This window comes from Myiozetetes cayanensis, unplaced genomic scaffold, assembly GCF_022539395.1.
Source record: "Myiozetetes cayanensis isolate MyiCay16 unplaced genomic scaffold, myiCay2020 scf1, whole genome shotgun sequence".
In the NCBI taxonomy this organism is placed as follows: domain Eukaryota; kingdom Metazoa; phylum Chordata; class Aves; order Passeriformes; family Tyrannidae; genus Myiozetetes; species Myiozetetes cayanensis.
The window spans coordinates 123,698,514-123,719,822 of NW_026086604.1; the positions used below are offsets into that span (position 1 = coordinate 123,698,514).

The 21,309-nt window shown below is 39.4% G+C and overlaps 1 protein-coding gene across 1 annotated transcript; it reads right to left on the reverse strand.

Moving 5' to 3' along the window:
- Positions 1–1,948: 1,948 nt before the first annotated feature.
- On the reverse strand, positions 1,949–20,662 carry TMEM106B (transmembrane protein 106B). The gene is made up of 8 exons (XM_050332826.1): positions 20,549–20,662; positions 17,102–17,323; positions 14,365–14,428; positions 12,871–13,030; positions 11,940–12,080; positions 11,801–11,850; positions 8,448–8,501; positions 1,949–7,725 (listed from the first exon to the last, which is right to left on the reverse strand). Exons 2-8 carry the CDS (start codon positions 17,319–17,321, stop codon positions 7,587–7,589), a joined length of 828 nt encoding a protein of 275 aa, XP_050188783.1. The 5' UTR covers positions 17,322–17,323; positions 20,549–20,662; the 3' UTR covers positions 1,949–7,586.
- Positions 20,663–21,309: the final 647 nt, after the last annotated feature.

Genomic DNA, 21,309 nt, shown 5'->3' on the forward strand with positions numbered 1-21,309 from the left:
AAGGTCAGCTCCACAGTGCCCATGACAGCTCATTAAACTTTGTGGCACCTGCTACCCACACAGAGGAAACATGAGTGAAGCATCTCAGCTCTGAGGCTTAAGAAGCAAGGATTCCCAGAGAAGAAAAGGACAAAAAAACAACAACAAAAATGTAGCAGGATCTTTACCTCATGTGACACCAAGAGATTTCTGGCAAAATTAAATATGAGATTCCTCAAGTTGCTGGATAGACATCATCTTCATACTGCAAGGCAGTTGCTGTCATTCATCACCAAGTGAATGGTACCTAGTCAGGTGAAGGCATTAGCACAAAAACACACACAACCCAAGTAGGCCCACAGTTACACAGTTACATTAATGAAGTTTTGAGAAGTAGAAAGAAAGCAATGTAGAGCCAGCCAGGGGAACTTTGAAATCTTTCAGAAGTTTCTGTCAGTCAGGTCTTTGAAACTAGTCTATTTTAAGATGCCAGATCTTTCAGCAGTTAGATCTCAAAATCATCTACATTGGGTGTTTTAGAATAACAATATCTGGGTCTTCATATTTATCCAAATTCACATTTCTTTATCTATTCTCATTTACCAGTGTATTTTTCCCTTTTAACACTCCTTATACTCTCCAGACAGACAAGGTGGTGATTGAAATCTGCCAGGTACGATTTCACTTTCATACTCCCCTACCTACTCTGAATGGGGAAAAAAACAAACATGAGAGGAATCCAAGTCATGTAGTCTGAAGTATTTGGATCAAATAAAACTGTTCACTGCTAAAAATATAACTCTGTCTACCCATCTCCAGGTAGGTAGAACCAAGACAGAAGTGGTTCTTCACATCTCTTCAAGCATTTATCTATACATAGCAAAGTACTGCTTGGAGGTTACTGTTCTCCAATTTTATAAACTTCAGTACAGAGCTTGGACAGTCACAACAATGATTATGACAACTCTGAGAAGGAAAAATGACAGTATGAAAAAGAAAACAGCAAGCATGACTGTAATTATTTTCCCATCTAAACTTAGTTTTAAAAAAATTAGTCTTTGTAAAGAGATTGACTAGTTGAATAAAACTAAAAACCCTCTACATAATAAGACTCTCATTAGTTATCCAGACCAGAAATCTGATGTAGCAATCATGAAAATCCAACAGGTTTCTCCAGGAGAAACCTTAAAAATAACCCCTAAAGGTGTTTCAAAATGTCTGCATAAGACTACCTGTAGCATTTCAATACTATGAATGTTCCAAAGCCATGTTCTTTGTTGCTCAGTTTTTAAAGGTTAAAGCTTTTAGGTCATAATCAATGCTTAAAATAACTTGGCAAAGAGCTGTAACTGGGTCTGGCTGGGATGGAGTTAAGTTTCTGCACAGCACCCCACACAGCTCTGTGCTTTGGATTTGTGGCTAAAACAGTGCTGATAACACAGCAGTGTTTTGGCTAATGCTGAATGGTGCTCACACAGCTCAGAGGTTTCATTTTTCATTGCCTCTTCTTCCTCCTCACCCTTCAGTCTGCCCAAATCTTCAGGGACTGGGCTGGGGATGGTCAAGAAGCTATGAGGGAACACAGGCAGGACAGATGCCCCTAACTGACCAAAGGGTTATTCCCTATGGAATCATGCTCAGCCATAAAAGCTCGGGTTAAAGGAAAAGAAAGGTCATTCAGGGTTATGGTGTTTGTGTTGTACAGACCTGCCTGCTGGTACGAAATAAAATTCCTGTTTTTGCTTTGCCTGTGCACATAGCTTTGCTTGTCCTATCAAACTGTCTTTATCCTGACCCAAGGGTTTTCTTGCTTTTGTCCTGTTTCTCTCCACCACTGGGGGGAAGAGTGTATGAGCAATGGGGTGGGGGCTCACCTACTGGCAGGGATCAACCCACCACAACAGCCCAGGTTTGAACTCAGCCACTTCAGTAGCTCAGTCAGACAACACTAATTCATTCACATATGATGTTCAGCTTTCAGATACTTCAGTTTATTACAGACTTAACACAATAAAACATAGTATCAAAAAAAAAGTAGATTGCAAAGTTTTCACATCATGGAATGCCAATAGTTACAAAAATTGAAGTTATACTATTGAAAATACATGAAAACCAGTGAGAAAATACGGTCAGATGGGGGGAAAACTTGTGGGAGATAGGGAAGGGGAGAAAAAAAAAATTAAGTCAGTTAAAAAAAAAAGGAGAGATACATGATCCAAGCTTTTTAAATAGAAAATTTAATCATTCTTTGAGTCAAACAATCCTGTCTAGAAACAAATATTCATAATGAAGTTAACTCCAGAATCTGAACCTCTAAATAACAAGATTCCTTGTCCCAGTTAACTTACATTAAGACAGCTTGTGTCCTACAAGTCATTCCAAAATACCCTTTTACTTCTAGAGTGCTTATCATGCTTAAGTGGATAGATTGTTTGCTACACAGTTACAAGAACAGCTTAAGTTACAAAAATAGTTATCACTCATTAGTATCTCTATACATATCTTAAGCTATTATATGCACACTCTGTACAGTGGATGTTAACAGTAGTTAAATTTGCTTCCTTAAACAAAACAAAAGAACTAAATCACTGACAGATCCAAAATGTTCAGGCACCATAATACACTTACATGTCTGGTACTAAACAACCCTGCCCATGCAAAGCAAAAGCAGTTTCAGTTCCCAGGAGACAAACAGCATCCAGGCTGTAGGGCCCTTGTGATGGCTGGTGGAAGAGGACGGTCTGAGGATCAGGACAGTCTGACCAAGCTTTCATATTCCATGCAGATTCCTGGACAACAGGCCCTCCCTACCGGCAGAGAAGCAGGTTTTCATGGCAAAAGCTATAGGGCAGTAGAACTGCCCCTCTGGTAATGACCAGAACTCCCCAGTTACAGATAAAATAGGAAGGTGACTTCTCAAATGGAACAAACACTGGATTTTTCCCATAGCCAAATTATTGTTTCCATCATGTTTTGGTTAGGTTTTATTCCTCCCTCCCAGTGCATGATCAGGGCCATCACAAACAAGTATTTTTGCTGGTCGCAAGTAGTCCATTACTGAAGTATGGTGGTTGAACTCGCATTATTTATCCTTTCCCTTTCAGAATTAATAGTAAGCCTGGAAGCCTTGCTAGGGTTGTGGGCTTTTTGTTAGACAGGCAAGTAACAAAAAAAATAGTTCTTACAGGTACCACCACTTGTCTTAATAATCTCTTAACACTTAAAGTCCAGTTCAACTGATGTTCCACTTCATGCAGCTGCCCAACTCTGAAACAGGTCACCTATTTCAGAAGGTGCTGTCTAGGAACATACAGATGTTCCACCACAAATTTGGGGGTTGGGGAGGAGATGGGAAAAAAACCAAAACCACAACTAGTACCCCTGAAAAAAAAAAAAAAGAAGCCTTAAGTGCTGAATAAGAAGTAACACTATTTCTCTTTTAACTTTTTCTGAATTTAGAAGCTTCTCTCATACTACTCCAAGCACCATGCTTTCCATCATGAAGGCACAACACTTCCGTCAGAAGGTTAAAGACCCTAATGGTTCAATCCAAGCATTTAAGAGAGTTGGTGCTTAAATGGTTCCCTTTATACACCACACATTAAAAAGCCCAGGCATGTCTGCAATGCACTACAATGAAAAAACATATTCACTTGCAGAACTTCAAGGACAATTTGAAGCAAAGTTAACTAAGGTACGTACTTAAGTCTGCCAACATCAGACTGCAAAATATAAACACTACAATGTTAAAATCAAGGTCATGCACACATCAGAAGTGCATTAAGAATTTCAAAGCTATACCACACAGGAAAAAGATACTTATGCTTGCCTTCATGAAAGATTAAGAACTAAGCAACTATCCCCTAAACATCAAGATGATCAAAGAAATGATGAATAAGCTTCTACAGCCTTTCCCCACACCAGGAATTCAAAAGTGAGTGTCAGGTACTACATCTCTTAGTAAGAGCACTTCTCTTTAAATCTCTCCAAATAGATATTTGACTTTTGGATCTTTGATGGTTTGGTAGCTTCATAAATTCATTTATTTATTTTTAAAGCAACATAGTTAAAATGTACAGTAATTTTGCTCTCTGATGTCAAATAGCCAACATTTTTATGTATTTAGGTGTTCCATACTTATGATTTTGAAATTTTACAGTTATTCTATACAGAATATATTAAGTTGATTTTCAATAGTGCCATTACAGTGCAACATCTGGACCACTGTTATAAGGCATAACTAACAGAGCTTCCATTTTAAAGTGCAACAGGTTTTGGTACAGGAATTGCTACAAAGAATTCAAGTGAAAAGAACTCTACTAGAAATAAACACACTATGATGCCAGTATAAAGGTATTTTATAGTATTAGAAGGCTATGGGGAAGTTACAAGTGAAATATGAATCACTTCAGAAGAAATCCTTCAGAAACTACCTATCTTACACACATGAAGACAAGCCAGGAAAAATACAATTTCAAGCTCACTTTCTGGAGAGAATTTGTACTTATTGATTTACAGTGCACTGAAAGGCTTGCCTTTTTTTATTTTAAAATCAAGATAAAATAAATGTGAAAAATGACAGGTCTGTCACTTGGATCTATTCCAATACCTTGTTTAAAAGGTTATACAAGTTAATAGAGTTCCCTTGTTCCTTTAGCATGTTTCCAAGCTCAGCCATATAAATCTAGTTTAAGTTAAATATTCACACAGATGATTACCTACTTATCTGATGAGATGTTATATTAAAATTAGTAGATAAATTAAAATACTTGCCTTGTTTGGTTAGTCATATGCTGACAGTTCTGCAAGGAGATACTAACACCTGCAGAACCTTAAGCCTGTTACTGTTACAATTACTTCTCCCATAATGACTTAATTTGAGAATTAAACAGGGCCTTTAACCCACACTTTATTTTTTACGGTGAGAACTCTTCATTATGCAGTAAGTCTACCACAAATTGATGGTGCTAAAGTTTATATCCATTAGATATTCCAGAGGACAAAAACTGAGTTGTACCTTCCCCCTTCTGAGACATACACAGAAAGAATAATTCCACTCAATTCTTTAATTTGAATTAACCAATACCAAGCACTTCATGTAAGGTTAAGATCTATAGATTTAAGTATGTATTTTGCTCAACATGTCTGCCAAAATTTCAAAAGTCAGTCTGAGTCTCAGCACTGCATAAAGTGTAACCTCCTCTTGCCATGCTTGTTCAAAAGCAGCGTTCCCTACTGTCACAAAATTATTTTGTCATTGTGCCATTCCAGTTATTTTAGAATGCCTTTAACCCTTGAAAGAAAAAAAATACTTTAAATCAATGTAAATATCTGCCTAGAGCTGCTTTCTTCTTTTCTCTTTCAAAAAACCCCAAACAAATAACAACTCCTAAACAAAAAAACCCCAACACTCTAGATCTAAATACCTAGGCCTAAAAGAAAAAGCCTGTGGTCACTTACTGGCTGATTTCAGATCTGACAAGATTTAAATCAGAATTCTCTCCCTGCTCTCCAACATAAGCAAATCTTCCTTCAACAGGTAAGATTGAAAAGTTAACCTCTCTGCTTTTAGCCAGTTACCCACTATCCTGGTTTTTAGTTATCACCTTTCAGACAAGCTTATGCACGCATTTTAGCAGCCCCAGGGCTGAACCTCATCTCTACTCTAGCAAGACTAGTCAACTGTGCATTAGTTTCCCTCATCATTGTAAGCTGTAATAAAGAATGTTTACTTTTAAAGGCCAAAATTCAAGAACAATTTTCAGAATATAACTACAGCAAGTCATCCAAATTGACTACTCTAATTCCAGAAATTCTCTAAAGCCAAAACCTGACATCATCATCTTACCAAAAACTATACGAAACTGACAGTTCAGGTTCCAAAAGTTTTCAGAGACTGCCAGAGTAAGTGTATTTCAAACAAAGAAGGGTTGGTTTGGTGTTTTTTTTTTTTTTTTTTTTTGTGTGTGTGTGGTTAAGTAATGCCTTCTAAGTAAGTTTTACATCGTTGATATTCTTTTCCCCACCCACCCCCCGAGGCCCATCTAAGAGAGGCCAGTAAAGAAAAGAGTAATGTAGACACCTATCTTGACTGAAGTACTGGAGCGTCAGAGATTGTTAGGGGCAAGAAGTTACCCAGCAGCCTTTTTCCATAGTGTTTATTGCTAATTCATTTTGTGTAGCTTATTTCCAGCAGATGGGCAGCATAAAAACCACAACATCTATTTAAAAAAAAAAATAATCATTCAATAAAATGCAACAGTCTCAACAGTACCTTCTTACAGCTGCAACTTATCTAATTCAGAAATAAACCAATCCTGATCTAGTTAATTAAAACATTTTGCACCTAACCCTTAGAACAGTCAGTCCTAAGGAGTCAAGCAACTTTGGGCCCAAAATTTATAATCACCATAATTGATAAGAATCCTGGAAATTCTCACCGTGCAAACTATGCTACAGAAACTATTGACCACTGTGAGTCAGTCTGGCAATTACATCAGCATTCACCCTTATAGAAAGCATTGCTGCGTTTTCCCTTCCTTAACTTTGACGTGAACTGTGCGTGCTCTGGAGATACAGCAACTGCTGTATTTGCTTACTCAGCCTGTGCAAGAAATAGGTACAACAAAACACATTAACACTTAGAAGTAGCTTAAATACATAGGATATTAAAATAAAAATCATGAAAATTGACATGAACCTCTCCAAACCCGTGCTCAAAGTTTCACATCTAGTTCCAACTGCACAATATTGATTTTCATAGCTATTCTCAAAAGTTTACTACAAAACAGACCGGCAAAGCCTTTATTTATTAATTTTCTACAGTCTTGAATTTTTCCTTTGTCAGTAATTGTTCTGGGGGTTGTTTTTTTTTTTTAGTTTTAAACCCAACTTTAAATTTAACAATGTACATTCTCCTTAAAACATCCTAGAGGTAGCAGGAGAGAATATGAATGAAAAGATGCCAGATTCTAGAAGTTGCACATTCAAGTGTAGTGTCATCCAAGAGAGCTTTCCTGGCTTTCACAGACTGCATGTCATCTCTAATCATGTATAGAAAACAAAACACAGAATCCCAAAATAAAGGACTATTGTCACTGGGTTATTAATAGAAGTTTCACACCCAGATACCTCAAAGTAATTTTGTTATTTAAGAAGTAATACTGCCTTTTTCAATAGTCAAATATCAAGAAATGAAGTATAGACTTAAAATTTATGAGTATATTTGTTTTTTAAAAATGCTCATTAGTGACACATTTCACCTAAACACAGACATATACACAGTTACTCTAAGCTGATGTACCACACTGTAAGGAAAGGTCCCAGTTCTGTTGAAGAATCCAATATTCCCCCTCTCCCTCCCACCACACAACTCGACAGAGGTGCTTACAGTAACAGAAAGCAAACAGAAGGGAAAAACACAACACTTAACAAGTGCACCTATATACATTTTGCATCTCTTCCCTCCTTGTATCTAAAGTGAACAGGTCACCACGTTTGCTATGCTGTACATCGCTTGTTCTCTCCCCTTCATGTAGTACCAGTCCTATCCAAAGGATCTCTGCAGGCACCAACAGCAGTCATTCCAAACCAACCAGTAGGTGCTTTTACTGTGGAGGCTGAAGTACATTTAAATATTCTGACTGGCCCAGCTGATAGGTCGTGTTTCCTCCACAGTCCACATACTGGTATCTCTCCTGGGATATTTGTTCAGAGTGGCCAAAGTACGAGGTTGTCACTGTCACTCTTAAAAAGACAAAACAGAAGAGATTTTGAGTTTCCCATTCTAAAAATGCGCTGTTACACTACTAGGGTTTTTAAGGAAAAAGTTTTGGAACAAAATATGTTATAAATAAATTTAAAAACATTAGTAATTTACCACCACAGATTTTCTCCATACAAGACATCTGGTTCCCTGAGTACACACTTTTTTTCCCAAAGATGCTAAAGCTGAGATTTGCTCATAATATCTTGCTTAGTGATGAGAAAGCAAATGATTAGACAAGTCATCATATGTCTAGGCTAAACACAGATCCCCACGCTCCATCAACAAAAGACCCCACCGTGCTGAAATTTATGCAATGTCACAAAAAGCAGTCTCTGACAGAGTACTAAAGCCTGTGATTCCTTCAAGATCACAAAGTTCTCAGCAAGTTCTGAACAGCGGCTGATACACAAAGTCACTTTAAAGTCTTTGAGACATTAATAGCTCCACAGGTACAGCCCAAATGCAGAGCAGATACAGTTACAACAGTTCTGTTTATTTGAGTGTCTTTACAACCCCAGAACCTGTCAGAAGGCCCAGTTCAGTTTCAAGAACTGTAAACCTACTAAACTAGAAAGTACGCTGATTTCATTCTATCTATGACGCAAAGACTCCAGGATTAAATATTTCTGAGTAATAGTTCGACAACAATTACACAGCTTCTAAATTTTTTTCCAACAAATAGGAAGTCTACCATACTTACTGCATCATCACTACTATGTTATGTACTTTGATAGATGGTAAAGTACAGAAGTCACTGCAAAAAAAGAAAAACAATTATTAGATTTGCATCAAACGTTCCAGGTAATTATCTAAAAAGCAAGACTTGTGGCTTCAACTGGGAATTCTGATAGAGACTATAGAGTTGGCAGCAATGGCAACAAAATCACTTGCTGTAAGTCACCAGCAGTTACTGTATGCTCACCTAGATCTTTTATGTACACAGTCTTGCTTTCACAGGAACAATACAGACACATGTTTGCTTATATATAATGCCTGCCAACAGAAATGTCCTAAGAAACTGTTCACTCCATCTTTCAGAAGCTAAAAAGTTAACCTGAACCACTACATTAAAGCCTGTTGATATCACTTGGCCACTGACAAAGACTTTCAGTATGAACGGATACAGAAATAATTTGCTGCAACTCCACTTCATGTGGAATCTATATGTAGGAAGGAAATTTTGCAAGAAGAGATCAATGTTATAACAACTTTAGCATTTTTTCATGTAAAACTATCAGTTTATATTAAAAAAAAAACCCTCAAATATCCTGAAGGCATTGCTATTCTTGCTCAACACATACCAACAACTTAGGAAAGTCCCTTTTATTTTTTGCACTCACCCATCTCTATATTATGCAAAGTAATCTTTAACCAATATACAAGGTTATTGTCCTCTTGCAAGATAACCTTTTCAGAGTGATGTTTTCTGACACGCACCTACGTAGTACCAGTTATACAAAGCACCATGTAAGTGCATACTTTTAACCCCAACTTCTTAAATCATTTGCTCTTGGTCACAAATGTATAAGCTCTAGAATGAAAACCACATGATCAGTGCACCAAGACTGCATGGCAGCCCCCCACAATATTTGGGTGGTCAATGCCAAAGTCATTCTTTCTCCCTGCACCAACAAACATATAATATAGTATTAAACAGTGAATGAACACAGGTGGTCCAAATTGTAAGAAAATACAAATCAAACAGTTTGGTATTAAAGTTGTTTAAAAATTAAATTTGTACCAATGTCAAACATTTTGACTTTTTCCCCTGCTAGGCTTAAATCAGAATTTAGTTAGACCGTAACGCCAGATATTCTCAGTTAATGTACTTTTCTAATTCAAAATATAGACAACCTGTAACATAATATAAAGCCAGCTCATATACAACAGTACACACTGGCTGACAAGCAGAGATGGGCAACACCAACATGCTGGTGTTTTTTTAAGTCAAGATTATACGAAAATGGATCTGCTTTAAATAACAAACCACAAACCAACCAAATAAAAAAAGCCCAACAAACACTACACAGCACAAAACTGTAGCTAGGAAACTACACTGAAGGTGAACTCCACATTGAGCCAGCTCTCTAAAATAAATGTGGAAATGCCCTGTACGATGTTGATTTCATCATGCAGGTTGGATGAATGCAGACACTTCAGGTCACTGAGAATCCCTGGTATTCAACCTAAGCCAACTTTACAGGACACACACTCTCTGGGATCCAAACCCAGGAGCTATGACTAAAGCAAGACCTAAATTAACCGGCTGGGGAAACACTGAAACATGATCCACTGTACAATCCCCCAGTGCTATAACCCACAACACCATCTGGATTAGAAAGATAAGCCCAGGATCTTCATATTTTTGTGTAGAGAAAAAACCCAAACACAGAAACAAGTACAAAATGCCGTTAAGACTGACTGAAGCTATCTTGGCTAGGTGTTCAAACAAAGGAAGCTCGCTTGCTGTCTCCAGGGTCATTCCATACAACAGACCCAGGCTTTCCAGACTCACAATACAGCGAAGGAGCAGAAACCTGTCAACAATAACTGCCAACAGCTCAGAGTTATAGAGAAAATGAACAGCTATAATTTTGTATGTGGCTCATATTCTTTTTAGTACATTTCAAACACATGACAGCAAAGTTAATGAGTGCTACTCACTAGGACCTTGCTCTAACAGCCTGTACAAGAACTTAACTGACACAAACTTCCACAGTCACGGGTCTCTCCACTAAGCATAGCCCATGTTTAGTGTCACTGTGTTGAAGCAACAAATATTCTCACATATGTACAAATGACCTATTAGTCTGCTCTCCTAGCACCATTCACAAACACTCCTGAAGGAGAGGAAGTTCCAACTTACAGACTACTGGTACTGACACATTGCAGCTTCGCCATTTCTACTTCAGGACTGCACAACGTACCTCCAAGTTGGACCAGTGAGTACATCATTGTTCTACTCTACAATTGCCAAGGCTCCAATTGTCAAGCAGAAGAGCCTGAAATCCAGTCAGTTCAGGCCATGGACAGTTTCTGCCTGTCTGTATCTTTTTACACATCCAAAGACATGCAGGTTTTTCTAAGGTTAGCCATCAGCTTGCAGGGAAAAATTGCAGCTGATGTTGGGAATAGATTATCAACAGCATTACTGAAGTTAAGGCCACAGTACTAATCATAAAATTTCAGCGTATTACTGCACCAAAAGCACAACTAGGTAGGTATTAGCATGAGTTTTAAGCAGGCCATGAAGTTTATTCCTCATACATCCAGAGTGAGCAGGTTCACAGGACTCAGTGTTTACATTAAGCTACCTTACATGCTTTTAAAAGGTGACAGTTCAACACTTTACATTTGTTTAGAGTTTGTGCCCCTCTTGCTATTTCACACCTATTTCAATTTACTCCAATACTTTAAAACTATAAGGTTCTCCCCCACCCCAAATGGGCTGTCATCCACTGGAACTGCAGACAGACCTGACGTCTCAACAGTTAACTTCTTCTTTTCAGTCTGCATTTCAGTGTAAGAGAACTAACATTTAGCTTTGTTACCAAAACACAGTGAGCTAACAGTCTGTTGGACAAATGAACTTTCAGAACCTATGAATAAAACCGCTCAAAGGGCAGGCTGTAAATACTGCATACTATTGTATACACATGGTCTGAAGAAAAGAAATACAAATTAGTCTCTAATTTGCATAGTATTAAATACAAGTTTTCTTCTACTGCAGAGAAAATTGTAGGAAAGTTACTGGAGAACTCATCAGGGGAACCCACCTGCACCTTCACCCTCCAAAGCAGCTATTGCCAAGGCCTAAATCATTAGGAGAGAAACAATGTAAAGGGCTAAGTGCCAGGTACAGTAAGCCACTATATGAAATTATTGAAACAACTGTGGTTGAACTATTCTTCAGTACTACGACTAAACATCTCTACAGTACTACTACACAACATCTCTGCAAGCAGATTTATGCTAACTTTGAAAAAAGTTGCTTTTAACATCATTGCAATTTTTAATAAGACCCACGTGATATTTAGAGGTGAGTACACTTACAACATGTAGCTCATTTCATCTTGTATGACCGTGGGCACCATGTAATCGATCTAAAAAAAGAAAGCAATGAAAACACACATGAGTAGATCTATATAAGAAGATTAACATGTCTTCAACTTTGAAAGCCTATGTTACTTACCTGTTTCATATCCAGAGGACCAATGTTGGTGATGTTGTTTAAACGTGCTTTGCCAATAACTGTTTTTGAAAATTGAACTTGGGCTGTGATATTTGCCACTTCAACAGAGTAATAGTTGTTATTCGTTATATTTAGCGTGTTCTGAAAAAAACAAACACAAAACATTAACAGCTAATCCATCCTGTGTAGCTCCATGAGAAAGCATTTTGAAACTTGTGCATGAGACAGTAAAACCTGATATTATTTTTTTGCTTGCTAGGATTGCGGGGAGGAGTGGTGTAATGGACCAACACTAAACTCCTTTCTCAGGATTTGTTTAGTGAATATATTGAGCAGTACAAACTTCTGCACAGCTTCTCTGCTGACAACTCTCCACTGCAAATATTGCATTTCTTCCTATCCTCAATTATTCCTTCCAGGAAATTTAGCTATCAGAGGACCTGCTTCTCCCAAGGAAGCTTTGCTTTATTTAAAATGAAGAACTCTACCAAAAGTCTTTAGGCAATCCTGTATTGAGTGCATTACCAAGAAGTCAAGAACTATGGGGAAAGAACTAGTTTAAATTTTAAGGTGGATGATTTTGACAAATACATAATACCAGGGCAGTATCAAATAGCATTCCTACATATACACACTACCTTTCACTCATATTCCAAAAATAATGCAGGAAAAACTCCAAAATCACTGTTCCCATGAAAACAGAAGTCCCAGTGTTAGCTTGTAATTCCAGTTCTATTAGCTACAGCTACAGGAACGAGCCATGGCAGGTCCAGTTACACTTTTCCAACTGGTCATTTTAGCTGCTGCTATTTGTTAAGGCACTGACTAAGCTTGTCAGCAAGACCACAACTTCTGTGTACATTAAACTATCAGAGCAGTATCTCTTGATGCATTATTCTTTACAAACATCCACAGAGGTAGTCAGACTTACCGTAATATTCAGATATATTATACGTCTACCCTGTTCGTAAGTGACATACACCGACTTCACACCAATGTATTCAACGTCAATTGAGCGAGGAAACAAGAAAAATACAGCCAACCCAGAAAGCAGTAAACATACAGTTACAGAAGCAGTCACGTAGAGCTTTCTGGAGGAAAAAAGAGCACATTTCAGAGTCAAAAGTACGTTTAACAACAGCGGCACGCTACTTTCTCTAAGTGATAAGTAGCAGGACTAGTCAATACAAGCAATTCAGTCTATTTCTACCTTCCATTAGCTTCTAAGAGGGAAAAAATAACTATGTTGCACTTCATATCTATGTATCAAAACAGCTATTACTCTTGTTTATACATCAGAAATCCCATTTCAAATCACACAGTTATTTCAACATTTGTAACTTACAGAGGAAAATGGAAGAGGTAAATATTTTTGTGCTTTGAAACAAAAGCACTTCCTCTTAACATCTATTTATAGCTCAACTTCTGTCATTCTGCAGGACTCTTGCACAACATACTCAGGAAGCAAAATAAAGCTCTTAGGACAGAGAATCCCAACTTTCAGGGAAAGTGTTAGACTCCAGATAAGGAGCAGGAAATTCACAATTAACCTAATTATGGGTGGGGGTGTGTGTGTGTGTGTGGGTGTGGGTGTGAGATAATAAAAAAACCTACCCACAAATAAAACGTTCTAACGCAGCTCCAATTTTGTCAAAATTAGAACACTACAGTAAAATGTTTCAAGTTTGTACTAACGTTACATCAGGTGTATGATCAGAATATATTATGTGAAGCTACTGTATTTTTTTTCCTGGCAATCATTTTTGTTTACTACAGAAACATCAAACATTATCCAAACATTAAAGAAAAAACAAACAAAAAATAAACCTAAAAACAAACAAAACCAAAACCACAGAAGCCAAAATATGTCAAAGCAAGAAGCCCTGAGCATTGTAATGAAACCTTTAAGTAGATCGTAGGAAAAAAATAACTATACTGTATCAGAATGATGAATTCGTTGACTTTGCTACTTGCAAAAATCAGAACTTTACAAATTAATTTTAGGTGACGTATTTTGTAGTAGTGGCTCAAAGAAACTACCACTTAACCCAGACTTTAACAGTGAAGATGTTTCTGCTTAGGTCAATTAAGATACCACAGAGATTGATAAATACTTGCATCATTACTGTAAACACACAGATAAATATCTACATGAATAGATCACACAGTATTACTCAGCTTTGTACTTAGGTAAGACATACTGTGACGGAAGTATGCACACTCTGTTAATAAATAACTCTCCTGAAGTTAGAGGTTAAGACTGACATAACTCACAATAAAGGTTCTTTCAGTACTGAATGCAAGAGAACATTCCAGTGATCTCAGCTTGATTCTTCTTATCACTATCTCATTCAAATTGTTGAATTTTAACTAGAAGAGAATAATTAACTATAGATCCATGTATGACAAGTAACCATTAACTTACGTTCTTCTTGGCCTCAGTCTCTGGTCACTGTATGGAATTAATGCTACCAGCTGATTTTCCTGCCCTGAAAGCAAAAACACCCTTTAAGAATTTAAACAAAGAATAAGTATTGTTGTAGTTATTTTACACGAGTGCCCATTGTGACTTAATGGCACCAAAGAATAAACACTAAAGATGAACATTTAAATTCCAGATAACCAAGTCAAATACTACAAATACAGCTTCTGTCATTTTCTGAAATAGAGCATGGATTACACAACATCAAGAGGAAAAAATACCAAGTCTGCAAAGACCAAAACACCAATAAATTCCACCTCTGTGCTGCACACATGCACTGGATGCAGCTTGCCTCTGGCACCACTTCCTGGAGGAAAACAGAGAGATAGAACAGCTTTGAACTCTCTGTGCCAGACCATATAAAGTCATAGGACAAAACATTCAGAAACTTGGCAGTATGAACTGATACAGAAGGCATTCTTCATGTACTCTTCTGAAAAAGCAGAAGTCAGGCTTGGCCTTGGCAACACAAGTTATATACACACTGCATTCTGGAAATCACTGGTATATAAAACCATTTATCATGGTGCTGCTGGGCTGCAGCACCCTGTAAGTCAAAATGAGCATCTACTGGAATTTCTCCAAACAACAAATTATGTCACTAGACAGCATGTTTAACAGGGGAATATCTTAACAGGAGAAATAAAGAACACATGCACAGATGAGCTGTTGAAAATACATGGGCTATGCCGGCCTGTATAGCTTTTACTCTTTGCTGTGGAACTGAGGTTTGTCTGTATGAGAATAGAGGCCTCAAGGTCGAGTCAGATTTGCACTTTTTAGGCTAAATGCAGAATTTGACCAAATCATCACTTAGCTAGGTAAGCACTTGGAAGTAATTCCATGATGAATCACTAATCTAGGCAAAGCATGCTAACCAAGCAGGTAGTAACATGTAAAACACTAACCTTCTAAAAAGCCTCTACCAGTTTAAAACAAATTTTCATCTCTGCTTCAATTAAGCATCAACCTTTGAACACAACCACACAGTCCTGCTTTCATACTACATCATACTGACAAAGCTAAAGCTTTCCAAGTTACAAAGCATAATTTCAAGTATTTATTATAGTTTAGCCATAATACCATGTATTATAGACCTACTAGATATGTAGTCATTCTGTGAACACTTAATTTATCCCCTCTCCCCTCAAAAAACCTCCAAACATTATTTTCCTCTTCTCTACAGTACTAATGAATAATTAAAAAGACAACCCTCTTAGTTCTAACAACTCATTTAAAGTTCTGGCTTTAACCACATTATTTCATTAGAATGTATGGACAACATGCACGTGTTAATAGTTACTGCAAAATGTTAAAAAAAATAATTAACTCACATTTAAGTATTACATCTAAAGATCCCTCAGCCAATGAAATAAGCTTTGGAACACAGGAATCCTGTTATTTCTGCACTTTGGCTAGCATGGTTTTGAGTAAAACTTGCTATTGATATTATCAAGTATTTCAAGTTAGCAAGCTAACAGAACAAACTTCCTTCTCTATAGTCTTTTGTTTAAGATAATTTTTAGTTTCATAGCTTTTCCACACCTCAAATTTGCTGAATTCACTCCAATCACAGTATAAAGTTTAACAGCTAAAACACAAATCTCTTATGATATTTACAACTGTTTACATATCCTGTGACTCCTGCCACTTAACCATACGTGAGACACAAGCATTTTTGAACTATATCATAACCTAATCTCATTGAGGCACACGTAGAAGGACAGGGCACAGACATCACTCAATTTTCCTGAGATGTTGGTCAAAATCAGTTCCAAAAGCTTTTATACCCAATAGTCTGTTTTGGATAAGAGGTCTGGCAAAAGCAGACCCAAACATGAAATCACCTCATCAGTTCTCCCCTCCATCAAAGGGAAGATCTTACAGCTGAAGCAGAAGATCATCCCTTGGCCTGCTGTGTTTGTCATTTTCTCCTTCTGCCCACTCTCAGATATCCTGCATTTTCCTTTCGCAGACCTCTCTATTTAGGTAGCTTATCACACAGGAGAGAAGTGTAACAAAGTAGCTTCATACCAAAAGGAAAAACAATATGAGTGCAACATGAAAAAAAACCCAGTTAGCTATGAAGACTAATGCTGGGCAGCTACTCCTTCCCTTGGCATCCGAAGATCCAATACGTTTTCAACTCCCAGGTGGAGTCCTCTGCTTAGGAAGGACCAATGGGACAAAGGGAGGGTAAAGGAAATCAAGAGGCACTGGCAGCAGTGAGGGCAAACAATTCACTATAAATGACCAAGGAAGAGCTGCAGCAGAGGTCTACTTTTTCTTCTCTGTATTTGCAGCTATTTTTGCAGCTATATTGATACAAATAGTTTAAAATAGGTAGTTAAAAAACATGTAATAAAATGTTATGAAAATTAAGGTTTGCTAATTCAACTTGCAAGAGCTACAGTTATGTGTGAATCTAAAGCTGAGAAGAAGAAACAGTAGCATTGTACAGACAAGTGAAGATCCAACATCAAACAGCCAAAACTGACCTAATTTTTTCCAATTATCTAGTGTAATTGTAACAAAACGCTTAGTGCTAAAAAGTCAGAAAGATGAAAAAACTTGAGTAGAAGGGCTATTTGTTATGAATTATTACAGTTATAACTACACATGGTTATGAAGCAAACTTATAAGTTAAAAAGAAATAAAAAGAATCAAAAAGAAAACTTACCTCGTGGAATTCTTCCTGTTCCCTGGCAAGTTGGGCAGGTGACACTATCTCTTCCTGTAAATTCCACATAGGGAAACTGTGACACATCTCCACATCTGCTGTCCTCATTGTGCACTTCCGAGTGAACTAAACCATTCCTCACGTTATCAGACACTGAGCTTCCATCATAGCCATCTTCCTTGCATGTATGCATAGGCAGGTGAGAAAGTGATTTTCCCATGTCTAAAATAAAAGTCAGAAGAAAGTTTTCAGGGACAACAATTCAAACATGGCTTATATTTATTCCCCTGCACCGTGTAACAGTGAGTCTATGGTCACAATCTGACAAGACTCCAGTTCTCCTTTGTTCAGATCCCTGAAGACCTGAAAAACACCACAGCCCTGTCAAGATGTAAGGAACCTGAACTAACTGGGAGCTTTGTCCAGATCCTCCAATATGTACAGGTTGAAAGGGGATCGATGAGAGAGGCTTTAAAGTTCCAATCGTAAAATTGCTGGCAAAAGTTGCAACAGTCTAGCAGTGCTTTTCAAAGGATTGTCACTGTACAGACTTTAACACAACACATCAACCTTTGTATAAGAGAAAAAATAAAATCAAAACTGGGCTCTAGAAAGCAAGTTTGCAATTTTTAGTGAATTCTACACACACTACAGACCCAATTCGAATAAGTGTTTTAGTTGGACTTGTTTTGATAACATGAGATCAGCTACTAGATTCTAAGCAAGAAATACAGATCTCCAGGTGTTTAAACTGATGTGTCCTTTTAACTCAAAAGAAGAATAATTCACTAGAAAGTTAAAAATGGAAGTTACTTTAACATAATTGCTGCCAAGTAGCATTTATAAAGACTTGTTAAAAGAAAAAAAAAGCATTACTCACAAAAGCATTTTTGTTACCTACACAAATTTTAGCTTTTTTATTACTGTAGGTTTTCAGCCATGACACTGAAACTACTTTGAAACACAGAACAGTTGGATCTAAAGTCTGAAATAAAGTGAGACAAACAGAAACCTTCCCAATTTGCAACAGGTGGAAAACAAACTCACAGTTAAAAAAAAAATAGATCTGTACAGCAGTGGCAATCAGCTTATCCCCATAAGCCATTTTAGTTACTTAACACACAGATACACCAGTCACTCAATTCATCAGTGTCTTGGGGAACAGCATGATTTAAGAAGAACATGCAAAACTGGTTTTTTTTTTCCATTGAGTGGCATTTTTAAAGCGGCATCTTTTAAGCGGCATCCAGAAATTACCATGCTGGTTCACTGAAAGGAAGCCGTAAGAGGAAGACTAAGCGAGCAAAACAAGTCAGAATGTTTTAAACCAAACACTTAAGACAAAGCACATCTCAAATAGGGTGATGGTAACACAGACACAACATTAATTCATTATACTGCCACAGAGGATAGGTGAACGTGGGAGCAGGAAAGTAAGTCAACAAACGCCAACAAGTCCCAGTTACTGCTCCAGCAAATACGCAGGATTTTTTTTTCATCAAGGTCATTAAACCCTTACAAGAAGTAAAACTATTAACCCTTGTGCTGCTACTTTTTAAAACATTCTAAGTTTGAGAGCCATTCAATAATAGAAATTGTTACACTGAAAATTAAAACTACCAGGCTATTGAAAAAAAAAAAACCTCCTGAAAAAACTGCTGACAATTATTCCACAAGGGGTTTTTGTTTACTGTTCCCCTTGCAGCTGACCTACAGCCTTCAAGCTACGAAACTTGAGTCTTGCAGCTTAGGCAATAGCTGTCACAGCTACAGGCCCGAAAGCTTATGGATCAATCCCTGGTGCTGAGGTGCTCCAACTACACCCTCGCTCTAATGACACTAGTCCCAGGCTACGTCTACATTAACAACTTAATAGCAAGTTCAAGCAGCAACTCTGTAAAAGAAACAGTCACTGACAATCCAAAAACGGCATTGCGTGTGTTTTTGTGTGTTCATTCCATATTAGCTCTGGTCTAGACTGACAACACACACTGGCAACTGGAGTGCACCTTCCAGTTTTGGCTTCTTCCAAAAGGAAGAGTTCACGCACTCCCTGAACACACTGTGTCATGAACCAAAGTGCAGCAGGCAAGGATAACTCAGAATTCCTTTCAAGAGCACATCCTTTGTTTGAATTAAAATACTAATGCAGATGCCAATTCTACCTGAGCTTCAACAGTTAGAATTTACTGGTGCCAGAGACTTGGGAAATGTCTCAGTTTACAAATAAGTAAACAGAGAACCATCTTCAAAAGAAATTTGATCCTCCAACATGCTTTCCCCCCAACCAAGCCTAAAAATCAAGTAAAATTCAAGTAAATTTTACTTAGTAAAAATCAAGAACATGTTGTTCTTTTATCCAGCACTTATATGCTAAAGAGTAGTAACTCTGAGAATGTAACATGTTCATATGTGACAGCCTCAATACTGTCACCAAAGCCAGAAACCCAACTTCCTTAACAGCTGTGCTTTGATCCAGACTCTCCCTTGTAACTGATGTTACACTTCAGTCTGCTTGGACTTATCTGGAGTTTCCTTAAATTCACAGTCTGTTAAAAAAAGTTGGTAAATTAAAAACGTTTTGATAAGCTGTTTTTAAGACTGCACCCTTCAGATTGCTACGGCACTGCAAGACCACAGTATGTAGAAGACACAATGTCGAAGACAGAGAACCACCACATCCTGAGCTTCATGCGAGACTCGGCGCGTGGGGGACGACGGGACGGGGCTTTTTGTTTATAAACTCAGTGAAACGTTACACAATCGAACTAAATTGTTATACTTCTCCAGCAGGTTAGGGTGGCATTCTTACCGTTTATATGCAAATACATAAATTTGAGATTACAAACCTACTTTTTTTTCAGTACATCAAAAGATTTCGAATCGCGACCATCAGCTGTGCCTTAACCACGAACATCACAAGCTCCTCCAGAGCAGCGCACGCAGCAGGGTAAGGCAGTGACTTGGCAGCCACAGACCTGCCCAGCACAGGTGGGCACGACCAGCGCTGCCTTTCACGACCTCTTGACAAACCCACCTCTCGAGCATTGCCTGCGCAGGTACGGCTGGCGCTGCCAAAAACACAGGAGCCAAGAATCCCGGCATTTCGGGGTTTTCTCGCCCGTCAGCGCCAGCTGCTCTCGCAAACATGGCGAAGTTTGGGGTCGGCAGGCTCAGACTGGGCCCGCCGAGCTCGGTCACTGCCGGGCTGCCCCCGACGCAGCGGGGGGAGCCGCCCCGGGGCAGCGGCAGGTCAGCCCAAGCTGGGCCGGGCCGGGCTCCCCCCGCCCCGCCGCGGGCCTGCCCAGGCCCCGCCGAGGCCCACGGGAGGCCGCGGAGACCCCCGCCCGGCACAGCTCCGCCCGCGCCCCGCAGCCCCGGCCCCGCGCCGGGAGCGCCCTGCTCTTCCCTGCCCTTCCCTTCCCTCCCGGCCCCGTCCATCCCCACCTGCGGCGCGGGCTCCGCGGCCGAGCCGGGCAAGGCAGGACCGGAGGCTCCCGGAGCGACGCAGCAGCCGCCGGTTGAGCCCCGGATCGGGAGTGTGCGCAGCCGCGGGGCGGCGGGGGCGGCACCGGGACTGGCACGGCCCGCCCGGTCCGGCCCGCCCGGCTGCGGGCGGAGTCGTGGTTGCCTCCCGCGGCGACGGGGGGAGCGGGGGCATCGCTGTTCTCCCGGCAGGCTGGCGGGAGGCTCGGGAATGGCACATAAACTACCTTCACTCGGCGAGATGGGGATGATTCCGCACCCGGGCATGGAATCAAGGGAAAGGGGAAGAGGGGAATGGGGCAGGGGGTATGGGGCAGCCCCGCTTCTCGGCAGAGGGAGATGGAGCGGGATTCCTCCTGGGGTTCCCGTGTCAGCTGTGGTTCAGAATCAGAATCGGTTAGGTTGGAAAAGACCTCTGGAGATCTTTGGGTCTAACTGGACCATGGCACTCAGTGCCACGTCCAGTGTGTAAACATGTCCAGGGACGGTGACTCCACCACCTTCCAATATCTAATCACCCTTTCTGTGAAGAAATTCTTGCTAATGTCCAAGCTAAACCTCCTTTGGTGCATCTTAAGACTATGTCCTCTTGTCTTGCCCGTTTGCTGCGCTGCCCGCAGCTGTGTGCGCCCCCTCCTTCTCTCTGAAACTTCGTGGTACTTTGCGAGGCACCACCTCTATTTGCTGTGCCCCGTTGGGTAGCTCTGGTGGAAGTACCTCGC